This window comes from Miscanthus floridulus, chromosome 4 (assembly GCF_019320115.1).
Source record: "Miscanthus floridulus cultivar M001 chromosome 4, ASM1932011v1, whole genome shotgun sequence".
NCBI classification, from domain to species: Eukaryota; Viridiplantae; Streptophyta; class Magnoliopsida; order Poales; family Poaceae; genus Miscanthus; species Miscanthus floridulus.
Window position 1 is genome coordinate 114336414 of NC_089583.1, and position 18133 is coordinate 114354546.

General features: G+C 43.0%; 3 protein-coding genes across 3 annotated transcripts; all 3 read left to right on the top strand.

The window, feature by feature from the left end:
* The first annotated feature begins 781 nt into the window (after positions 1 to 781).
* On the top strand, positions 782 to 3579 carry LOC136552713 (amidase 1-like). The gene is made up of 9 exons (XM_066544280.1): positions 782 to 981; positions 1078 to 1230; positions 1352 to 1476; positions 1596 to 1721; positions 1925 to 2110; positions 2208 to 2355; positions 2716 to 2884; positions 2975 to 3109; positions 3198 to 3579. The coding sequence occupies exons 1-9, from the start codon at positions 863 to 865 to the stop codon at positions 3369 to 3371; spliced, it is 1335 nt and encodes a 444-aa protein (XP_066400377.1). The 5' UTR covers positions 782 to 862; the 3' UTR covers positions 3372 to 3579.
* A 4009-nt stretch (positions 3580 to 7588) lies between these two features.
* LOC136549128 (DNA-directed RNA polymerase 2B, chloroplastic/mitochondrial-like) lies at positions 7589 to 16507 on the top strand. Its single transcript, XM_066540416.1, has 20 exons — positions 7589 to 8372; positions 9097 to 9315; positions 9413 to 9546; positions 10159 to 10225; positions 10322 to 10380; positions 10695 to 10812; positions 11233 to 11346; positions 11446 to 11577; positions 11674 to 12090; positions 12281 to 12331; positions 12451 to 12521; positions 13301 to 13397; positions 14008 to 14160; positions 14239 to 14313; positions 14639 to 14767; positions 15080 to 15169; positions 15282 to 15329; positions 15982 to 16096; positions 16255 to 16320; positions 16476 to 16507. The coding sequence occupies exons 1-20, from the start codon at positions 7608 to 7610 to the stop codon at positions 16505 to 16507; spliced, it is 2952 nt and encodes a 983-aa protein (XP_066396513.1). The 5' UTR covers positions 7589 to 7607.
* A 1084-nt stretch (positions 16508 to 17591) lies between these two features.
* Positions 17592 to 18121, top strand: LOC136552714 (AP-4 complex subunit mu-like). Its single transcript, XM_066544281.1, has 3 exons — positions 17592 to 17647; positions 17728 to 17854; positions 17982 to 18121. The coding sequence occupies exons 1-3, from the start codon at positions 17600 to 17602 to the stop codon at positions 18089 to 18091; spliced, it is 285 nt and encodes a 94-aa protein (XP_066400378.1). The 5' UTR covers positions 17592 to 17599; the 3' UTR covers positions 18092 to 18121.
* Positions 18122 to 18133: the final 12 nt, after the last annotated feature.

Here is an 18133-nt window from a genome sequence, read left to right on the forward strand (position 1 = left end):
ACGTCGCACAGGATCGGGTATGACCGGCGCGTCGCTCCAGTACACCAAGGACAAGATCGCTCCATCGACCATGTCGTCACAGTGACAAGCTACAGGGCACGGACACACCGCCTCCGCTCACAAAACGCCACGCAGCGTACACATGTATCGCCCCTGTCTCCCCCTTCGACTATAAAAGGGAGTGGCCGAGGCCGTTTCTAGACACGCATAGACGAACTCACGAAACACAGACGCACACACAGGCGGAGACATCACTCAGACAGACACACGCGCAAGCAACGCGCAACACTCTGTAATACGTACGCTCCCTCACAGCAAGAGATCAACATCTCAAGCAATCCACACCGCTCCACACAGAGACCTGGGACTAGCTCCCTTTCTCGTCCAGCTTGTAAACCCCTACTACAAGCATCTCGATGCAAGGAATACAAGATCGCTCTATCAGACTGGACGTAGGGTACATATTGCCTGAACCAATATAAACCTTGTGTCTCTTTGCATCACTCTCCGGAATTAGGGGCACGCAGTACATTTTTACCAGTTGATTGAGGGCTCGCCGGTCAAAAACACCGACACTAGTATACGTAACCCTGCCGTTGGGTTTAAAACATCGAAAAAGAGTCTCTCATCTCCCATTCCTCTTCCTCCATTTCCCATTCCCCTCCAAACACGGGATAAGATTATCTCCTGTATTTCCCATTTCCCTGATCGGTTCCCTGTCCCACCCCACCTCTCATTCCCCTAATCCAAACGCCACCTCGGTGATGATGACGCAGCAGAATCATCCTGATATCATTCTGCTACACTGCTTGGGTTGAGAGACGGAACGGTAAGAGCGACGGCTGACGGGAACTGGGAAGGCATGGCGATGGGGTTGGAGGGCGGCGACTACGGCGCCTTCATGGAGAAATTCGAGCTGCTGCCTTCGCAATCTCAGCAGCAGCTCCCGCTTCACGGCCTCACCTTTGCTATCAAAGACATGTGAGCCCCTTCTCCCCCGATAATTTGATCAAGTTTTCGTTTAGAATTTTATCCTCAATTGCTGAAGGCGTGCTTATTTATTCTCTTCTTCTCCAGCTTCGACATCAGCGGCCGTGTCACTGGGTTCGGCAACCCGGACTGGGCGAGGACGCATGCCCCCGCCGGCGCCACCTCCCCCGTCGTCCTGGCGACGCTGGCCGCCGGCGCCATCAGCATCGGCAAGACCGTCATGGATGAGATGGCCTACAGGTGACGCCATGCCCATGCCTCCACCTGATACTCGTCTGACTTCGTTTGTAGCATCATATATATCTTGACTGCAATTGCATCAAGCTGACGAGGCCACTGACATTCACTTCAACTTTCACAGCATAAATGGGGAGAACGCGCACTACGGCACGCCGACTAATCCGTGCGCTCCCGATAGAGTTCCTGGAGGGTCCTCAAGTGGATCAGCTGTTGCAGTTGGCGCAAAACTCGTCGACTTCGCTCTGGGTCAGCAGTCCCTGCACCAGCCCTTGTCCTGGTTCCTCTAAATTCCTGATTATATTCTCAATCACAGGCTAGCAGCAAATTGATTTGCCTATCATTTCATTCCCCCTTGTCTAATGTAGGCACTGACACTGGAGGTAGTGTGAGGGTACCTGCTGCCTATTGTGGCATATTTGGACTCAGGCCTTCCCATGGATTGGTTTCGACAGAGAATGTCATTCCAATGTCACAGATGTTTGACACTGTTGGTGGGTAAATATTTCTCTCTTTTTTTCCCCTCGTAGATTCATCGCTTTCAACTTTCATGTCCTATTGCTGGCTGCTCCTGTATGAATTACGAAATTGAATCACACCTGTTGTACTACTTTTTACTTACTTATTTGGAAAATAAGTATGTTGTATTTGCTGTTGGTGTTAAGACTAATGCTGATATTCATATTGCATTTTACAGGGTGGTTTGCTAGAGATTTATCTACGTTATCTCGTGTAAGCAACGTGTTGTTGCCGATACCTGCTGACAACACTATCAAGCGACCAACTCATTTTACGATTCCTAAAGACTGTTTTGAAATCTTAGGCTCTTTGAATGACCACACATATCAGATTCTTAATGCATCAGTAGCTAAGAGATTTGGTAGTAAGTAATACTATGGACTCATAGCTTTAACCTTAATATTATGCTGCTTTCCCTAAAATATAAATCTTATCTGCTGTGGATGCCTTTATTGTCACAGATGATGCAGTAGACAATAGGAACCTTGGTGAGTTCGTCTCTAGCAATGTTCCGACTGTTGAGAAATTCATTAGCGACTTCTCCAGAAGCAAAGCACCATCTGTTCCTGCTCTATCTGTTATTTCATATGTCATGCGATGCCTCCAAAGGTTTCACTTACAACTTATTCAAACTATGTAGTAGCAGGGCAATAATACTAAATACTGTGTAATATTGACTATATAATTTATTATTCCCAAAATATTAAAATAAAAAGGTCATAAAGATATGCTTTCCCACCTTATTGTCCATAAAACACACTCTCCAATATCACAGTATGATATCCACATCTACACTTTGGAAGCATTCTTCTATCACTGGAGGGAGTAATTCATATAAATGGACCTGAAGTGGTATAGTTTGGCCTTGGCCAACAGTTTATAGATTGTTAATCAACATGAAGTTCTGCACTCAGCTCCTTGAGCTACCTATCTTGGATGAGGAAATTAAAACCTGAATATCCTTTTCAGGTCTGAATTCAAAGCTAACCATGCAGAGTGGGTCAACACTGTAAAGCCTAACCTAGGCCCTGGCATCCGAGAGCGGGTGTATGAAGCCATTGCATCAGAAGATGAACCCATGGAGGATTTTCATGTTCTGAAGACTGAATTCAAGTTGGCGCTATCTGCTCTTGTCAAGGTAACACAGGGAATTCCTCTGTACCAACTGCATTTGTAAATCAAAAACAAATGCATAATGTGTTGTTATTGGCTTGTCCCTCATCTGCAGGATGATGGGATCCTTGTGATACCGACAGTTCCTGGTTCTCCACCAAAGCTGCGCATGGAGGCTGTTGCATTAGAAAACTTCCGCGCAAGAGCATTTTCATTGCTGTCGATCGCCGGACTATCTGGGTTTTGCCAGGTATAAAGCTGCTGAACCTCGAATGGAATTCAGATACATTAATTAATGTTGCTGTGTTAATTGGTATTTATGTTGGGCATGGCTGCAGCTGAGCATTCCACTGGGAGTGCGCCATGGTGTTCCAGTGTCTGTCTCCCTAGTGGCATGCCATGGTGCGGACCATTTCCTCCTAAGTGTGGCTCAGGAGCTGTATGAGACGCTCAAAGAGGAGACCAAGAAAGCCTGGAGCTCACCAGACTCCTCTCTGAGCCATCAACCATGATTCATATGCAAAAAGTTCAGGTTCCATCGGTTCTCAGTCGCTCCGTGTCCTGCACGACTGCTTGTCGATCTAGTAGATATTGATTGATGTGGTACAGGTGTACTCGACCCATTTGTACGGAAGAGAAAATATGTTTTGCCACATAGGCACATACAGCGATTTGCTGCTTCTGTATGCATATGGTGTGATAAAGAGTATTTACTACAAATTCAGGCATGTTTGGAAATTGGATCACTGGACTGGAAAATGACAGCAGAAAGTCCAAAATTCGTGGCATGGGAGTTTGTGTGTGGAGAATTTGTGCATAAAAGAAAATGGTACATAAAACTGCAATATCAATACATGTGCGAGAAATGGACGAACTCAAAAGAAAATGGTACATAAAACCGCAACATCACTGTAGGAGAACTGTAGCACAGAGCCGGAGAAGCTCGGAATCACGGCTCCACCGGCTCCTCTTCTTAGTTCATTTTTTGCCTCGAAATCCAAAACGGCTCCGTGCTACAGTGATTTCACAGAGGAGCCGGAGCCCCTAGGAGCTATGCCAAACACAGCCAGACAATCCTGCCCGTTCCTTGTTTCGCTAGCGTCCATCGCGGCCGTACGTTACTTTGACTACCCACAACCCAGCCTCTCTCGCCGTCATTCCGACTGATGGGGCCCGCAGCCCAACCACCTGCACTTCGAGCGAGGCTCCGACGGCTGCATAGAAACTCCCCGCTTCCGGCCCTAAACCCTCGAGACTTTTCCCTACAAGCCATTATAAAAGTTTATAATTCCTTCTCTGCCACAGAAATTTTGGCTGCCCCTCCTCAGTCCATCGCGCAAAGTTTTCTGGTCCCGTGTGCCACTTCCGTGAGGTTAGAGCATGACGGCCGGTAACAGAGGGATACGATGACCGTTTTGCCCATGTGTCCAGGCGTCAGGAGCAGAATTTTGGACTTGCCCTTGACGCCACAAATTTGACAAACCAGTTACACAGATTCAGAAAGAGAAACCAGAACAACAAATTTGACAAACCAGTTACGAAAATTTCACAAACTATAACAGCATTTCACAAACCAGTAGACCAGACCATTGTTTTGGTCATGACATAGACCAGACCATTGTTTTGGGAGATCTTGTTTTGGTCATGCACAGACCACTGTTTTGGTCTTACAAAATGCAGGTTCTACATGAGTTACAAAATATCTGGAGTTTTGAGTCATCCCACAGACAACAACTAAATATCAAGCTTCCTTTTGCTTCTGGTATCCATAGCAGGACTATCTGGAGTTGTAGATACCTTGGCTCTTGTATTCATAGCAGAACTGTTAAGCTTCCTTTTCTTATTCACTGCTGTCTTGGATCTCCCTTTGTTCTCAGTTGTGTTGATATCGTCAGCAGTGTTGACATCGCCGCTAGTTATGACATCAATATCTAGGTTCCTGCTTTGCTCCTTCAGCTTGTCCACAATGTGTGGAAGTATCTTGCCCTGCATCTGCCTTGCAATCTTCCTTCTGTGGTTCCATTTAATTAATAACTTGTCTGATTGTATCAAGCAAGTCATCCAAATGCCTGCCTTTTCACCTTTAATCCAGTTGTTGAAGCTTTCAGCTAAATTATTTGTGACATAGTCTATCTTACATGTGACTCCAAATTGACTTCTGGTCCATAGTTTCTTATGGTTCTGTTGTAGATAAACCATAGCTGCTAGCTTAGCTGCTGCCATTGCTGACCAGTGTTTCTCAAAAAGGTATGAGTTCCAACTGTAAGATGATACCCACAAATGATCATCAACACACCTGTCCATGGAACCTTTTCTTAAAATTTTGAACAAGATGCCACATACACTCTCTATGCTCTGCATTAGGAAATACCTCACTCACACCGGGCATCACTGCTTGACCACAATCAGTACAGAAGGTCAGACCTGATGGACTCCCTATAACATCTCTCTGTCTCTCCATGAACCATATCCAATTCTCATTTGTTTCTGAATCTATGACTCCAACTGCAACTGGATACATCTAGTTGTGCCCATCTACTACACAGGCTACACACAGTTGACCTATAAACTTGCCCGTGAGAAATGTACTATCAACTGACAAGTATGGCATACAGCCTTGAAGAAACCCATCAATACATGGCTTCATGGCAAAGAACATTCTATTGAACCTAAACTTGTTATTAATGGTATGATGATCAATAACTACAAAGCTACCAGGACAAGATTTCTTAATTTGTAACTTGAACCTATACAGATTGTCAGAACTGGACCTCCAATCTCCAAATAATTGGCTGTGAGCTAGTTCCTTACCATTATATACTCTCTTGTAAGGTACAACCACCTTGAATTTATCCTTGATCCTCTTCTGTAGCTCCATAGCTGACACCCTAGGATCCTCAAATACCCAGTCCTTCACCTTTTCACAAACCCAAAACTTGGTTGCACACTTTACTTTACCACCTCTTCTTGTGCTCTGACACTCATGAGGATATGTGTTCTTCTTCACCTACAAATGTCACACCAATTATAAGTAAATCAACAAAAAAAGCAAGATGGCAAGAGTTACCTTCACTATTGTTTTGTCTGCACCTATAGATGCAAGAATCCTCCACCTACATCCATCAATTTTGGCACTGCAATAGACCCTATACCTCCCTGGATCACTCTTCTCTATGTTAAACTCAAACTCATTTCTAATTGCATGTGTAGCCAAAGCCAACTTAAAACAAGACATATATTTCATAGATGCTGCCTACTGTCATTGGTGGGTCATTTTTGTCATACACTATTTTAGGATTACTAAGTGAAACTTTATCTTTGACCATTTCATCTGCCTCATCCTCCTCATAGTCATCATCATCATCATCATCATCATCATCATCATCAGAATTAGATTCCCATTCAGAGTCAGAAACAGGTACATCCTCCTCAAATGCATCAGTACCCTTGGTCCGTGACTCTAATTCTATATACATGCCCTCCTCATCCATACCCACGTGCTCATTCTGTGGCTCAGGATTGTTTAGGTAGTTGTCATCATCAGTGGTTGTTGCCGTTTGAGAGGAAGCTTGTGTTTGAGTGGAAGCTTGTGTTTGGGTTGGTGCTGGTGTAGGCTCAGCTAGGTTATAGGCTTGCATAGAGGAGTTAGGCATTTCAGCTAAATCATGCCATAGTGGAATGACTGGTGTATCAGTACCCATAGGATGGTAAGCAAAGGTCAACAAGCAGGTCTTGACACTAGCATTTTTGGAAACACATAGCAACTAAATCATGGTCACTACTGACTTTGATGTTGGACTTGGTTTCACCACAGTAGTAGAACATGTCAACAATGTCACCATAACCACAAGGGTACTTATCCACAATGTCTTCGACCAAATCCTTGAAATTTGCGGTGTCAGCATCTACAACTGTGCTTATGCTAAACCAACGGCATCAAGAATTTGTCGCAACGATCCTTATTTCTAATCTGTAGCTTGTTTTGGGGTCCATCCTACATACGAACACCCATCAATTAAGGCAGATCTACAGCAACAAACTAAGCACCTACAATTAGGCTAAGTGCATGACAATGGAGGACAACAAGAGAAGAAGAAGACAACAGCTTACCCGTCTGAAAAGCCACGTCGGGCGCACCTCCGGCTCCACCATGGCGACTCCCTGGATCTCGCGGTCACCCTCAACCAAGGCCCCTGCTGCACGCGGCCTTGGATCTAGTGGGTCAACCTCTTGATCCCTACCCCATGAAACCCCCTCCTCACGTGTGCAGATTTGCTTGGTCATCGCCGCCTCTTCTCGTCGTCGCCTTGATTGGATCTCGCGGTCACCCTCAACCAAGGCCCCTGCTACACGCGGCCTTGGATCCAGTGGGTCAACCTCTTGATCCCTATCCTACGAGACCCTCTCCTCGCGTGTGCTTGGTCACCGCCGCCTCTTCTCGTCGCCGCCTTGGTTCCTTCGGCTAGGGTTTTGAGAGAGAGAGAGGAGCTCGAGAGAGAGACGAGAAATGAGGAAGAGATGGTTTCGTGGGACTTAAGTGGACACAGGGGCAAAACGGTCATCGTATCCCTCTGTTACCGGCCGTCATGCTCTGACTTCACGGAAGTGGCATACGAGATCAGAAAACTTTACGCGAGGAACTGAGGAGGTGTAGCCAAAATTTATGTGACAGAAAAGAAATTAGAAACTTTTATAATGGCTCGTAGGGAAAAGTCTCTAAACCCTCAACCCTAGCAGCGCCGCCCGTCATGTGGCGCCGCCTCCCCACCCGCCGCCTCGCCTCCGCCCTCCTCTCCTCCTCCCCACTCCAGCGCGCCGCCGCCACGCACGCTCCTCCTCTCGAGCGCCATCTCCCCACTACGGCCTCCGGTCTCGTTCCGCCGTCACGCTTGCCCCCGTGGCACCACGAGCCGCGGTGGTTCGCCTCCTCCGCCGCGGAGGCTGTGTCCTCGGAGGATGCCGAGGAGCTGCACCACGCGATAGAGGAGATCGTCCGGGCGCAGCCGAGTCAGAATCTGCCTCAACCTCAGTCGGCGGCAGAGGAGCGGCAGGCACCCGGGCAGAAGCACCGTGGCCGGCATAGGAGAAGTGGGCGCGGGCGGCATGTGGAAGTGATGGCGGCGGAGCACGGGATGACGTACCACAGGTACACCTCCCTTCGCCGGCGGCAGATCCGCGTCGAGACGGAGGCGTGGGAGCAGGCCGCCAAGGAGTACCGTGAGCTTCTCGCGGACATGTGCGAGCAGAAGCTCGCCCCCAACCTGCCCTACATCAAGTCGCTCTTTCTTGGTTGGTTCGAGCCGCTGCGGGACCAGATCGCCGCTGAGCAAGAGCTTGTGGCAGACCCTGGGTCCCGGGCCTCGCACGGCCCCTTTTTCAACATGCTCCCAGCGGACATGATGGCTGTCATCACCATGCACAAGCTCATGGGGTTGCTCATGACGGGCAGTGGGGACGGCAGTGTTCGAGTCATCCAGGCCGCGTGCCAGATTGGCGAGGCCATTGAGCACGAGGTGTGTGAATTGTTGCTTGGAGGGTGCTTCTTGACTCGGGGAATTGAGGCTTCTTGTTGTTACTTGTTAGTAATGTGCAGTCCATGAACATCGGTGGAGTTTACTATAACGAATTTGTAGACCAAATAACTCTAAACGGGGAGCTAATAAGATATCTGTTCTTCTCTCAGTGAACTATTTTTCTTTCATCATGGAAGTAATCTATGGTTAGGCATCATTGCAAAGCAAAAAAAAAAAAGAGTAATATTATTTTAGTCAAAGAATGTTTATATCTGCCATAGATGAACTTTGTCAATCATAATTGACAGACAATCCCTTATTAAATATAAAATTTAACTTCTTGGAGTAATTTAAGGGTAGGAACTATTATTTTTATATTGGTATGGCAGTAATTCAATGGTGCGTTTGGTAATCTGGCAATTTCATATTCTCTGTTTGAACCCAACCTGTTAAGTTTGTAGCAATTTTATTAATTTCATGTTCTCTGTTTGAACTCAGTCGTCTAAGTATGAATTTCTAACCAGTGCCCTATGTCTTTGAAGGTGCCATAAATATTATGTATTTCTCATATTTTTTACCTTGTTATTACATTTTATTTGGTTTGAATAAATTTATAGTTTGGTGTCAACTCTTTAACGCATAACCCAGTTCAGTGACAATATTTTGTGTCATGGTATCAGATGCTAATAAACCATGGCATATTGTTTTTTTCATCTTTCACTAGGTTCGAATAAACAGATTTCTGGAGAAGACAAGGAAAAAAAGCAACAAAGAAATGGAAAAGGAAGAAGAAGCTGCTGGTGACACAGACATTGCCAAAGAACAACAGCGTCTAAGAAAGAAAGTCACTGACCTAATGAAAAAGCAAAAGTTACGGCAAGTAAGGAAGATAGTGAAGAATCAAGATAATTCCAGGCCGTGGGGTCAAGATGCTCAAGCAAAAGTCTGAATCTTATGTTAGATATTTGACTTTGTGTTGTTTTCCGCCCAGCGCCTATTTCGACTTTTGACATTTCCTATTATCCTTTGCTGTTCTACAGGTCGGTAGTCGTTTGATTGAGCTCTTTATGGAAACAGCACATATACAACCACCTGCAAGCCAGTCATCAGATGGTCTGCCTGACATCCGTCCTGCTTTCAGACACGAAATGAGAACAATGGCAAAAGAACAACAGTAATAGTGTTACCTTTCCTTCCTTTACTACAAAATTGATTCTTGATGGTCCATCCATAGGTCATCTAAAAAATTTCTGCCGTTGGATTAACTCCCAGGTTTTATTAGCTGGGAAACGCTTTGATTAGACAACTATAGGGAAAAGCTGAAGGTTTATTTAATTGCATGTATACTTCCATGTGCTATTTATTAAACTATTTTGTCACTTTTTAGAAACTATATACATAGCATACATGTGCTGAAAGGCAATTAAAGATCATTATACATTAGGACATCCTGCAGCTAAATGCTGGCGATATGCTAATTTGAACTACTTCCCATGCAATTTCAGAGCTGTACTGACTATTTATTAAAATATTTTGTCACTTTTTAGAAACTATATACATAGCATACATGTGCTGAAAGGCAATTAAAGATCATTATACATTAGGACATCCTGCAGCTAAATGCTGGCGATATGCTAATTTGAACTACTTCGCATGCGATTTCAGAGCTGTACTGACAAATATATAGCCAGCTAAGTTGTAAAGATAACTAGCTTAATATTTTTTCCCCTAAATGTAGTTTGTTATTTTGCCTAACCTATATTATCATCTATTTTTAATTTAACAGGAAGAATAGTCGCAGATATGGTGTGATCAAGTGTGATCCACTGGTCCAGCAAGGCTTGGATAGAACAGTTAGTTGACCCTCTTACACAAATCTTGATTTATACTGGAATGCTTTTCTCCTAATTTTGCATTCCTTGGTTACCTGGGCATGTTCTCTTGAACAGGCAAAGCACATGGTCATTCCGTACATGCCTATGTTGATTCCCCCAATCTGTTGGACAGGGTCTGTATTTGTTGCCTATTTTCTTCATTGGTTGTCATATGATGCATCTTACAAATTGGACAGCACTTATGGTTTGGAACTTTGGCTTTTCTTCTGGTATTATTATTTACATAATGTAGCCACCTTTATATTAGTTCAGCGTCTGGTCCTTGTTTATACTAATAGATTCTGTTTGATCAGACTATTACTTTTATCACTTTGCATTTCTGGATAAGTATTGAAGTTATTCCTATATTTTTAGTAACATAATGCTTATAGTTTTTGCAATGTTAATCTGTCAACTAATTGTTTGGTTCCCCTAAAACTTTTTACAGATATGACAAGGGAGCACACCTCTTTTTACCATCATATGTAATGCGTACCCATGGTGCTAGACAACAGAGGGAGGCTGTTAAAAGGGCTCCAAGGGAACAGATGCAATCTGTTTTTGAGGTAGCTCTTTTTTTTTTGGTTTCTGACTTGTGCATATTCGATGAATAATCTTTTATAGCATACCTTCTTAAATTCTTTTATCTGTAACAACTATGGGATTTTGAGTCCACATCATGGGATGGTAGAGCTAGACTTGAGGGGGCTCTGAATTGTATTGCCCACCTCAAAGTAACAATTTGCGTGAACCATTTGGTACATTAAATTCAATAATTTATGCAAGAACATGTGTCTTACCGCCTGTGACCGGAAGGTCCCGGGTTCGAGTCACAGTCTTCTCTCATTGCACAGGCGAGGGTAAGGCTTGCCACTGACACCCTTCCCTAGACCCCGCACAGAGCGGGAGCTCTCTGCACTGGTACGCCCTTTATGCAAGAACATGTGTACCTCAAATTTCATTGCTTGATGTCCTGTTGGTTTCAGGCCTTGAATACTCTTGGGAGCACGAAGTGGAGAGTTAACAAAAGAGTTCTTAGCATTGTTGACAGAATATGGTCAAGTGGTGGCCGGCTTGCTGACTTGGTTGATCGTACTGATGTGAGTTGTCATTTGTTTTCTCATAAAATTGTTTTATGGCCTGATTTGATGGTGGTAAACTCTAGTATGGATCTAAACTGAACTGTTTCATATACTCAGGTTCCCTTACCGGAGAAGCCTGACACTGAAGATGAAACCTTGCTAAAGAACTGGAAGTGGCACTTGAAGTCAGTCAAGAAGGAGAACAGTGAAAGGCATTCTCAGAGATGTGATGTTGAACTCAAACTTGCTGTAAGAGTCTAAGGGGTCTTGCTATCCATTGTGGTGCCACAGTTTATTCGATCTTTTACTGTTTCATTTCATCTAATGCGTACATATTCATTACAGGTTGCTAGAAAAATGAAGGATGAAGAGGGATTTTACTATCCACACAACGTTGATTTTAGAGGTCGGGCTTATCCAATGCATCCTTACCTGAACCACTTGGGTTCAGATCTTTGTCGAGGGATTCTAGAGTTTGCTGAAGGTCGGCCACTTGGCAAGTCAGGCTTGCGTTGGCTGAAGATACACCTAGCAAATTTGTATGCTGGTGGTGTTGATAAGTTGTCATATGATGGCCGGATTGCATTTACTGAGAATCATTTGGAGGAAATATTTGATTCTGCTGATAGGCCTTTAGAAGGCAAACGATGGTGGCTTGGTGCTGAAGATCCATTCCAGTGCCTGGCAGTATGCATGAATCTCACTGAAGCTTTAAGAAGCTCATCTCCAGAAACAACAATCTCACATATTCCTGTGCACCAGGTATTTATATTCTGTTCGAGCAACATTTTCCTTCTCAATTTTCTGAAGAGCAAATATAGTTGGAGATAATTTTTTCCAGATGTAAAATATCACTGTAGGGACCCACTCAATATATGTTTTATCTTTGAAATGTTGATCCAGGAAATGTAACCCAATTTGAAATTTCCATTAACTTTTTTTAATATTTTAGGATGGCTCTTGTAATGGCCTGCAACACTATGCAGCACTTGGAAGGGATAAGGTTAGTTCATACCTGAATAGATTCAGTTGTTCTCGTTGATATTTTTTTTGTCATTGCTATGGGTAACTGGCTACCTAATTTTTCTTGTTAAGTGACCTTTTTTATTAAAATTTTCCTAGTTGGGAGCCATTGCTGTCAACTTAGTCGCTGGAGAAAAGCCTGCAGATGTTTACACTGGAATAGCAACCAGGTATGTATTTTGTGTCAATTATATTTTGAATTGTAAGTCTGTAACTTGTTCATATTAGTGCTTGATGTGCTTTGGGAACATGTAGCAGTCTATATTTTGCATGAGTCTATCCTCCCATATTCACCCATCTGTTCTGTGTGGTCTTTATGGGTGCTGGGAATCACTTACCGCAACATATCTCAATAATCATGTGACCACATCTGATTTCATAAAATGCTTTAGAAAAAGAAAGGACCAAATACAATTGAGGTGTAATTAATTTGTTTTAATTTCCCCATCAAAAGTTATTAGTGAGGATCAGCAAGGCACTAGATACCAGCTGCTTTTACTACTTTCTAGATATATCCAAATTATTCCTGATTGTGAGTCAATCTTGGCAATTCATGTGACCTTACGTGATATGTCCTACAAAGCATGATGTCTTGTTGTCATCTGGTGCCCAGGTGACCCACCTGGGGTTTCTTTCTGAAAATATCCTTTTAACCTTTAGAATTTGTGAACTATTATTATTGAAGTCTCGTCACGAAATATCCCACGGGTTCAAAATTGATATGTTATGTCTTTGTAAGACTGTTGTGATGCTTCTTTAGTCTTTGTTACCAGTGTTGTCTGTTACTAAGAGCTTGGACCCTAAACCCTAGCCCTAAATCATCATAAACCCTAAATCTAAATCCTTATTTGGGTATCTTTTTACTATTCATTTCTTCATCTTGATGCAACAATTGACTAGCTAAGTTATATTATTTTGTATTCATAATGATGAATCTGTTGTGCTCCAGGGTGGTCGAAATTATGAGGATGGATGCACAAAAAGATCCTTCTATAGATCCTTCTATAGATCCTGATGTAACTCGTGCTCGTCTGATAGTTGATCAGGTGTTGCTTTTTTATCAGCATTCATATAAACTTTTAGTTGTTACTACATATTGCCTTATAAGATAGATAAGTTGATGGTCGAAAGTTGAAAAAAATCGCATAAAAAAAGTAAGACATATATGGGCAGGCACTAAAGGTTGAAGCCTTGATGCATGATATCATTTACAGGTGTCTTCATGCTAAACCAGCTAGGACCCTTCGATTTTTTTATTTATTCTATGAATTTGCAATTGAATATTTTTGTTATTATTGCATGCTTGCTAAATTATTTCCTAAGGGACACCCTTTTAAATGTTTGAACAGTTAACAGACTGATTAACTATTGTTGCTGAAGAATGAGGATTACCATATTGTTCATAATGCGTTTTAGGAATCGATGCAAAACCCAGCTGATCTATTTATCTATTAGCAGCGTGGCACTTCTTTATTGGGAACCGTGGGAGTTTTCACTTGATGTAGAATCCTTCTGCCTAATTGGGTATTCTGTAATTAGATCTACATTAAGTTGTATACTGTAGAAAGTTTGTTAGCTCCATAGAGAATAATTGAAAGTTACGGGTTTTAGTGTTTACTTGTTAGTTTTATTTAATGGCTTATTTATCTAATGCAGGTGGATAGAAAATTGGTGAAGCAAACTGTGATGACATCTGTGTACGGTGTCACCTATGTCGGAGCACGTGAACAAATAAAAAGAAGACTAAAGGAGAGGGGGGTCATTCCTGATGAAGCGGAACTGTTTGGTGCATCATGCTATGCTGCTAAGGTGGAAGATCCTATCCAGTGAAGTTGTTTAGATTCTCTGTTCTATATGTCTAATCATCATTTTTTTTATCCTTGATAGGTTACTCTTACAGCACTTGGTGAGATGTTTCAAGCTGCCCGTGGTATCATGAACTGGCTTGGTGACTGTGCCAAGGTACCAGCCATAGTATCATATTTCTCTTGACATATTCATTACACTGTTCAGTATTGCATCCATTTTAGAACCATGTTTGGGCAGTTTCAGTGTGTCAAGGCATACAGATCTGACCTTTTGCAGTTAACTGCAGTTGTGGAAGGCTGTGAGAAATCTTTTGGGTTTCTTTTTTTTATTATTATAAACAATTTAGTACAGTATATGAAACCTAGATAAGTTTTCATTGACTAAATGTTTGCTGATTATTTGTGTTAACATGCTGTGTATTCTGATGATTTATTTGCCAAGAATACACCAGTGAAATGAGTGGCTTTAATATTAAAAGGGCGTACCCAGTGCAGAGAGCTCCCGCTGTGTGCGGGGTCTGGGGAATGGTGTCAGTGGCAAGTCTTACCCTCGCCTGTGCAATGCGAGGAGACCGCGACTCGAACCGGGGACCTTCCGGTCACAGGCGGTAAGACTCTACCGCTTGCATTAGGCCCGCCCTTCACCATAATTGGCTTTAATATTAACAGAGGCAAAATAAAAAACTATAAAGACCTCAACCTCCTGTGCACCATTATTGGCGTGAACTGTAGTTAGGCTTAAAAGACTTGAATGAATGAAAACGACCTGTCTGAGGATTTGTATTTCTCAAGGTGAATCATTCTCAATTAGCATTCAGCTCTGATGTCCGTTAGTGGTCTGCTTTGCAGGTCAACATATGTTCTCTTTGTAATGGAGTTTTCCTGATATACATGTGTGCCAACCTATTTTTGCATGACAGGTAATTGCTTGTGAAAATGAACCAGTGAGATGGACGACTCCTCTTGGGCTCCCAGTTGTGCAACCATATCGCAAACTTGGGAAGCATCTTGTAGGTGTTTCAGTAGAATTGTTTTATTCTTGATCTCCTGTTCTTTTGAGACTCTAGGGAGGAAATAGTCATGTTCTTGTTATTGACTTTGATATTGATGTTTGCCTTGTAGATTAAAACGTCACTGCAGGTTTTGACCCTTCAGCGGGAGACTGATAAGGTACACTGTTTTTTGCATTGGCTTGTTAAAATAAGTGGCCATTGGTTACTAGCTGCTGATTGAAATGTCCATTGTGATGGCATGGAGTTGCGGCTTGTCTAGTATCAGAAAGGTCTCACTGTTTAACTTATGGGTTCATCTTTGGAAATCTTCTGGTACACCTAGGTGGAAGTTCCAACCACAGGTGGAACATAAGAGCACCTGTTCTTGGCCACTAAATTTTGTGACCTCATCTCTCTTCTTTTGCTAGAGTTATGACCACACGGGGAGAGAGAATGGCATTTTGGAGTATCTCATCCTATTTCTTTTTTGAGTTACGCCCAGCTGCTTTAGTTGGCTCCTGATCTGTTGCCATTTTTAGTCTCATGGATGTGTTCCATTAATAGCTAATGGTAGGAGATCACTTTCTCTTTTCATAACAATGCTTTCTGTTTGGATACCTGGGAACTTAAGAGGCAAGGGACTAGTACTATGCATCATTGTATATTTCTCTTCTTTTACCTATAAAATGGGCTGCTAATCAAACGAGTAGCTGAGACCCGAGACGCTTATGAATCGTAGTGGTTTGGTCATTGAATTGTGGTGGTCTATTTGCTACCATGGTCACTGTACTTATGTTGGAGTATTACTTAATAATTAATCAATCAACCAGGTTATGGTGAAGCGGCAGAGGACAGCTTTCCCTCCAAACTTTGTGCATTCTCTTGATGGCTCTCATATGATGATGACTGCTGTTGCTTGCAAAAGGCAAGGTCTGAATTTTGCAGGTTAGTGCTTTCATTATTTTCAAGGATAACATTTTCTTGATAGGTTCTGGAGAGTTTTAGTAGGCCCTTTGTAAAACATGTGATGGTAGAAGTTTATTGTTGTATTTATGGCTCAAAAAAAGTGAGTTATTGTTGATATTTTTCCTAAATCCATGCAGGAGTTCATGATTCATATTGGACCCATGCATGTGATGTTGATACAATGAATAAAATACTTCGGGAAAGTTTGTGGAACTCTATGGTACACTATTTTGTGAAATGTATGTATCTCTTGTCCCAGCTGTTAGCAGAGATTGAACAATGGTCTATCCTTGTTTTACAATTGTTTGGTTGAAAATTGATAAATCTCATTTTTTTAACTAACATATTTTCGATGCAGTTGTTGGAGAGTTTCGAGAAATCTTTCCCTAAATTAAAGTTCCCACCGTTGCCGGAGAGGGGAGACTTCGATATGAAGAAGTCCTCGAGTCTCCGTATTTTTTAACTAGCACAACTATGGTAACAGTTGATAGTCTATACACGTTGCTGCCCGGACATATCTGAGTTCTGAGTGTAGAGCCACCAACTCGAATGATGAAGCTAAGTCTTTACTGGCTGATGTGCCACCACCAACTAGGCATCACCGCATCATACATGAACATAACCCCAAGAGTGGCTTTGCAGAAGTACACTGAAGATATTCTCACTGAGCTACTCTGAGCACTCACAAATGCATCGGCATTATTATCGCCTTGAAGATGCAGTGAATTTTGTGGATTTATGCAAACATCAAACAAGCTGAATAAAAGCAGGAACCATGCCAAAGTTCAGCGAGAGTGGGGGCTGTCAACATTTCAAAGGATCTGGGATCCCTGTACATGTAATTATGTAATTTTTTTCTTCTATTTTTTTTTTATTTTTCTTGATCTTAGACTGTCGAGAGAAATTCGGCTGACAGGTAGTATGTCGGCCGGTGCTGACGAAAGATTATTTCATACTTTGTAGTTGAATAATATAATTTAGTAATAAAGTGATATAGTGGTTTCCTTTTAGCTCTGCATAAAGTTGAAGCTTTTTTTTTCTTCATTGAGTAAAAAGAACTGAAAATATCTGAAGATGCAAATACTGATTTTCCATCTTTTTTTTTGGTTATATGCCAATTGCGAGTTCGCACTTCGTAGTTGGATGATGCATTCTTTAGTCAGTACAATTAGACATGTATTTCTTTTCATTGTGAAACGCCGCATCTAAACATCTCATTCAATCACTGTCGTGGTTTGCTGCTTGTTTGGTTTAGCGTTTTGCTCGTCAAAATGTCATCAACGATTTTTAAAAAACTCGTGACTACTATCCAGGCTTCAGCAATCGATATTATTATTACTCACTTAGAACTTGCACTAAAAATAAGGATAAAAAAATAACTGCACTAAAAATAATTACTGCTGTAGCATGAGGTTGTTTTATAGGTGCTCTCGCATAGTTCCTGTGCTAGCATCGCAGCAGACTGGAGCAACGTTGTCCTACATGCCGTGCCGTGCGATCGAGGACCAACGGCGGCGATCCTTTAAACACGTTGCAGACTACCACTCCCACGTCATCGTCCACACCTCGTCGTCTTCCTCCTGACTTGCTGTTCTTCTGCGTCGCGTCAGGTTACAGCGGGCAGCCAGGGCGCGCGGCCCCGAGAGAAGACGTGGCAGCGGAAGCGGCGGCGTGGAGGGATGATCTCGCAGTTCTTCGTGCTGTCGCAGCGCGGCGACCACATCGTCTTCCGCGACTGTAAGATCTGGATCCCGTCACGTCCCCCGCCGCCCGATCTGGGCGGAATTGTTTTTTTCTTATTCGCTGCGATCCTGAGCTGATTCGGTTGGAAGCTTTCTGCGGGCGTTTGTGGGGTTGGGTGCAGATCGCGGCGAGGTGCCCAAGGGCAGCGCGGAGATCTTCTTCCGGAAGGTGAAGTTCTGGAACGACGACGAGGCAGAGGAGGCGCCCCCAGTCTTCGTACGTTTCTGTTAGTTGCTCCCGCTCTCTTATTCAGACTGCAAATTTTGAGGAACA

What these genes read in the sequence shown, in the direction of transcription:
- LOC136552713 (XM_066544280.1), top strand. Translation starts at nt 863, where the DNA reads ATGGCGATGGGGTTGGAGGGCGGCGACTACGGCGCCTTCATGGAGAAA. An exon ending in ACCTTTGCTATCAAAGACAT is followed by an intron (nt 982 to 1,077) that starts GTGAGCCCCTTC and finishes CTTCTTCTCCAG; the next exon opens with CTTCGACATCAGCGGCCGTG. An exon ending in GTCATGCGATGCCTCCAAAG is followed by an intron (nt 2,356 to 2,715) that starts GTTTCACTTACA and finishes TATCCTTTTCAG; the next exon opens with GTCTGAATTCAAAGCTAACC.
- LOC136549128 (XM_066540416.1), top strand. Translation starts at nt 7,608, where the DNA reads ATGTGGCGCCGCCTCCCCACCCGCCGCCTCGCCTCCGCCCTCCTCTCC. An exon ending in GTCAAGATGCTCAAGCAAAA is followed by an intron (nt 9,316 to 9,412) that starts GTCTGAATCTTA and finishes GCTGTTCTACAG; the next exon opens with GTCGGTAGTCGTTTGATTGA. An exon ending in GCAAGGTCTGAATTTTGCAG is followed by an intron (nt 16,097 to 16,254) that starts GTTAGTGCTTTC and finishes AAATCCATGCAG; the next exon opens with GAGTTCATGATTCATATTGG.
- LOC136552714 (XM_066544281.1), top strand. Translation starts at nt 17,600, where the DNA reads ATGCCGTGCCGTGCGATCGAGGACCAACGGCGGCGATCCTTTAAACAC. An exon ending in GGCGGCGATCCTTTAAACAC is followed by an intron (nt 17,648 to 17,727) that starts GTTGCAGACTAC and finishes GCGTCGCGTCAG; the next exon opens with GTTACAGCGGGCAGCCAGGG. An exon ending in CCACATCGTCTTCCGCGACT is followed by an intron (nt 17,855 to 17,981) that starts GTAAGATCTGGA and finishes GGTTGGGTGCAG; the next exon opens with ATCGCGGCGAGGTGCCCAAG.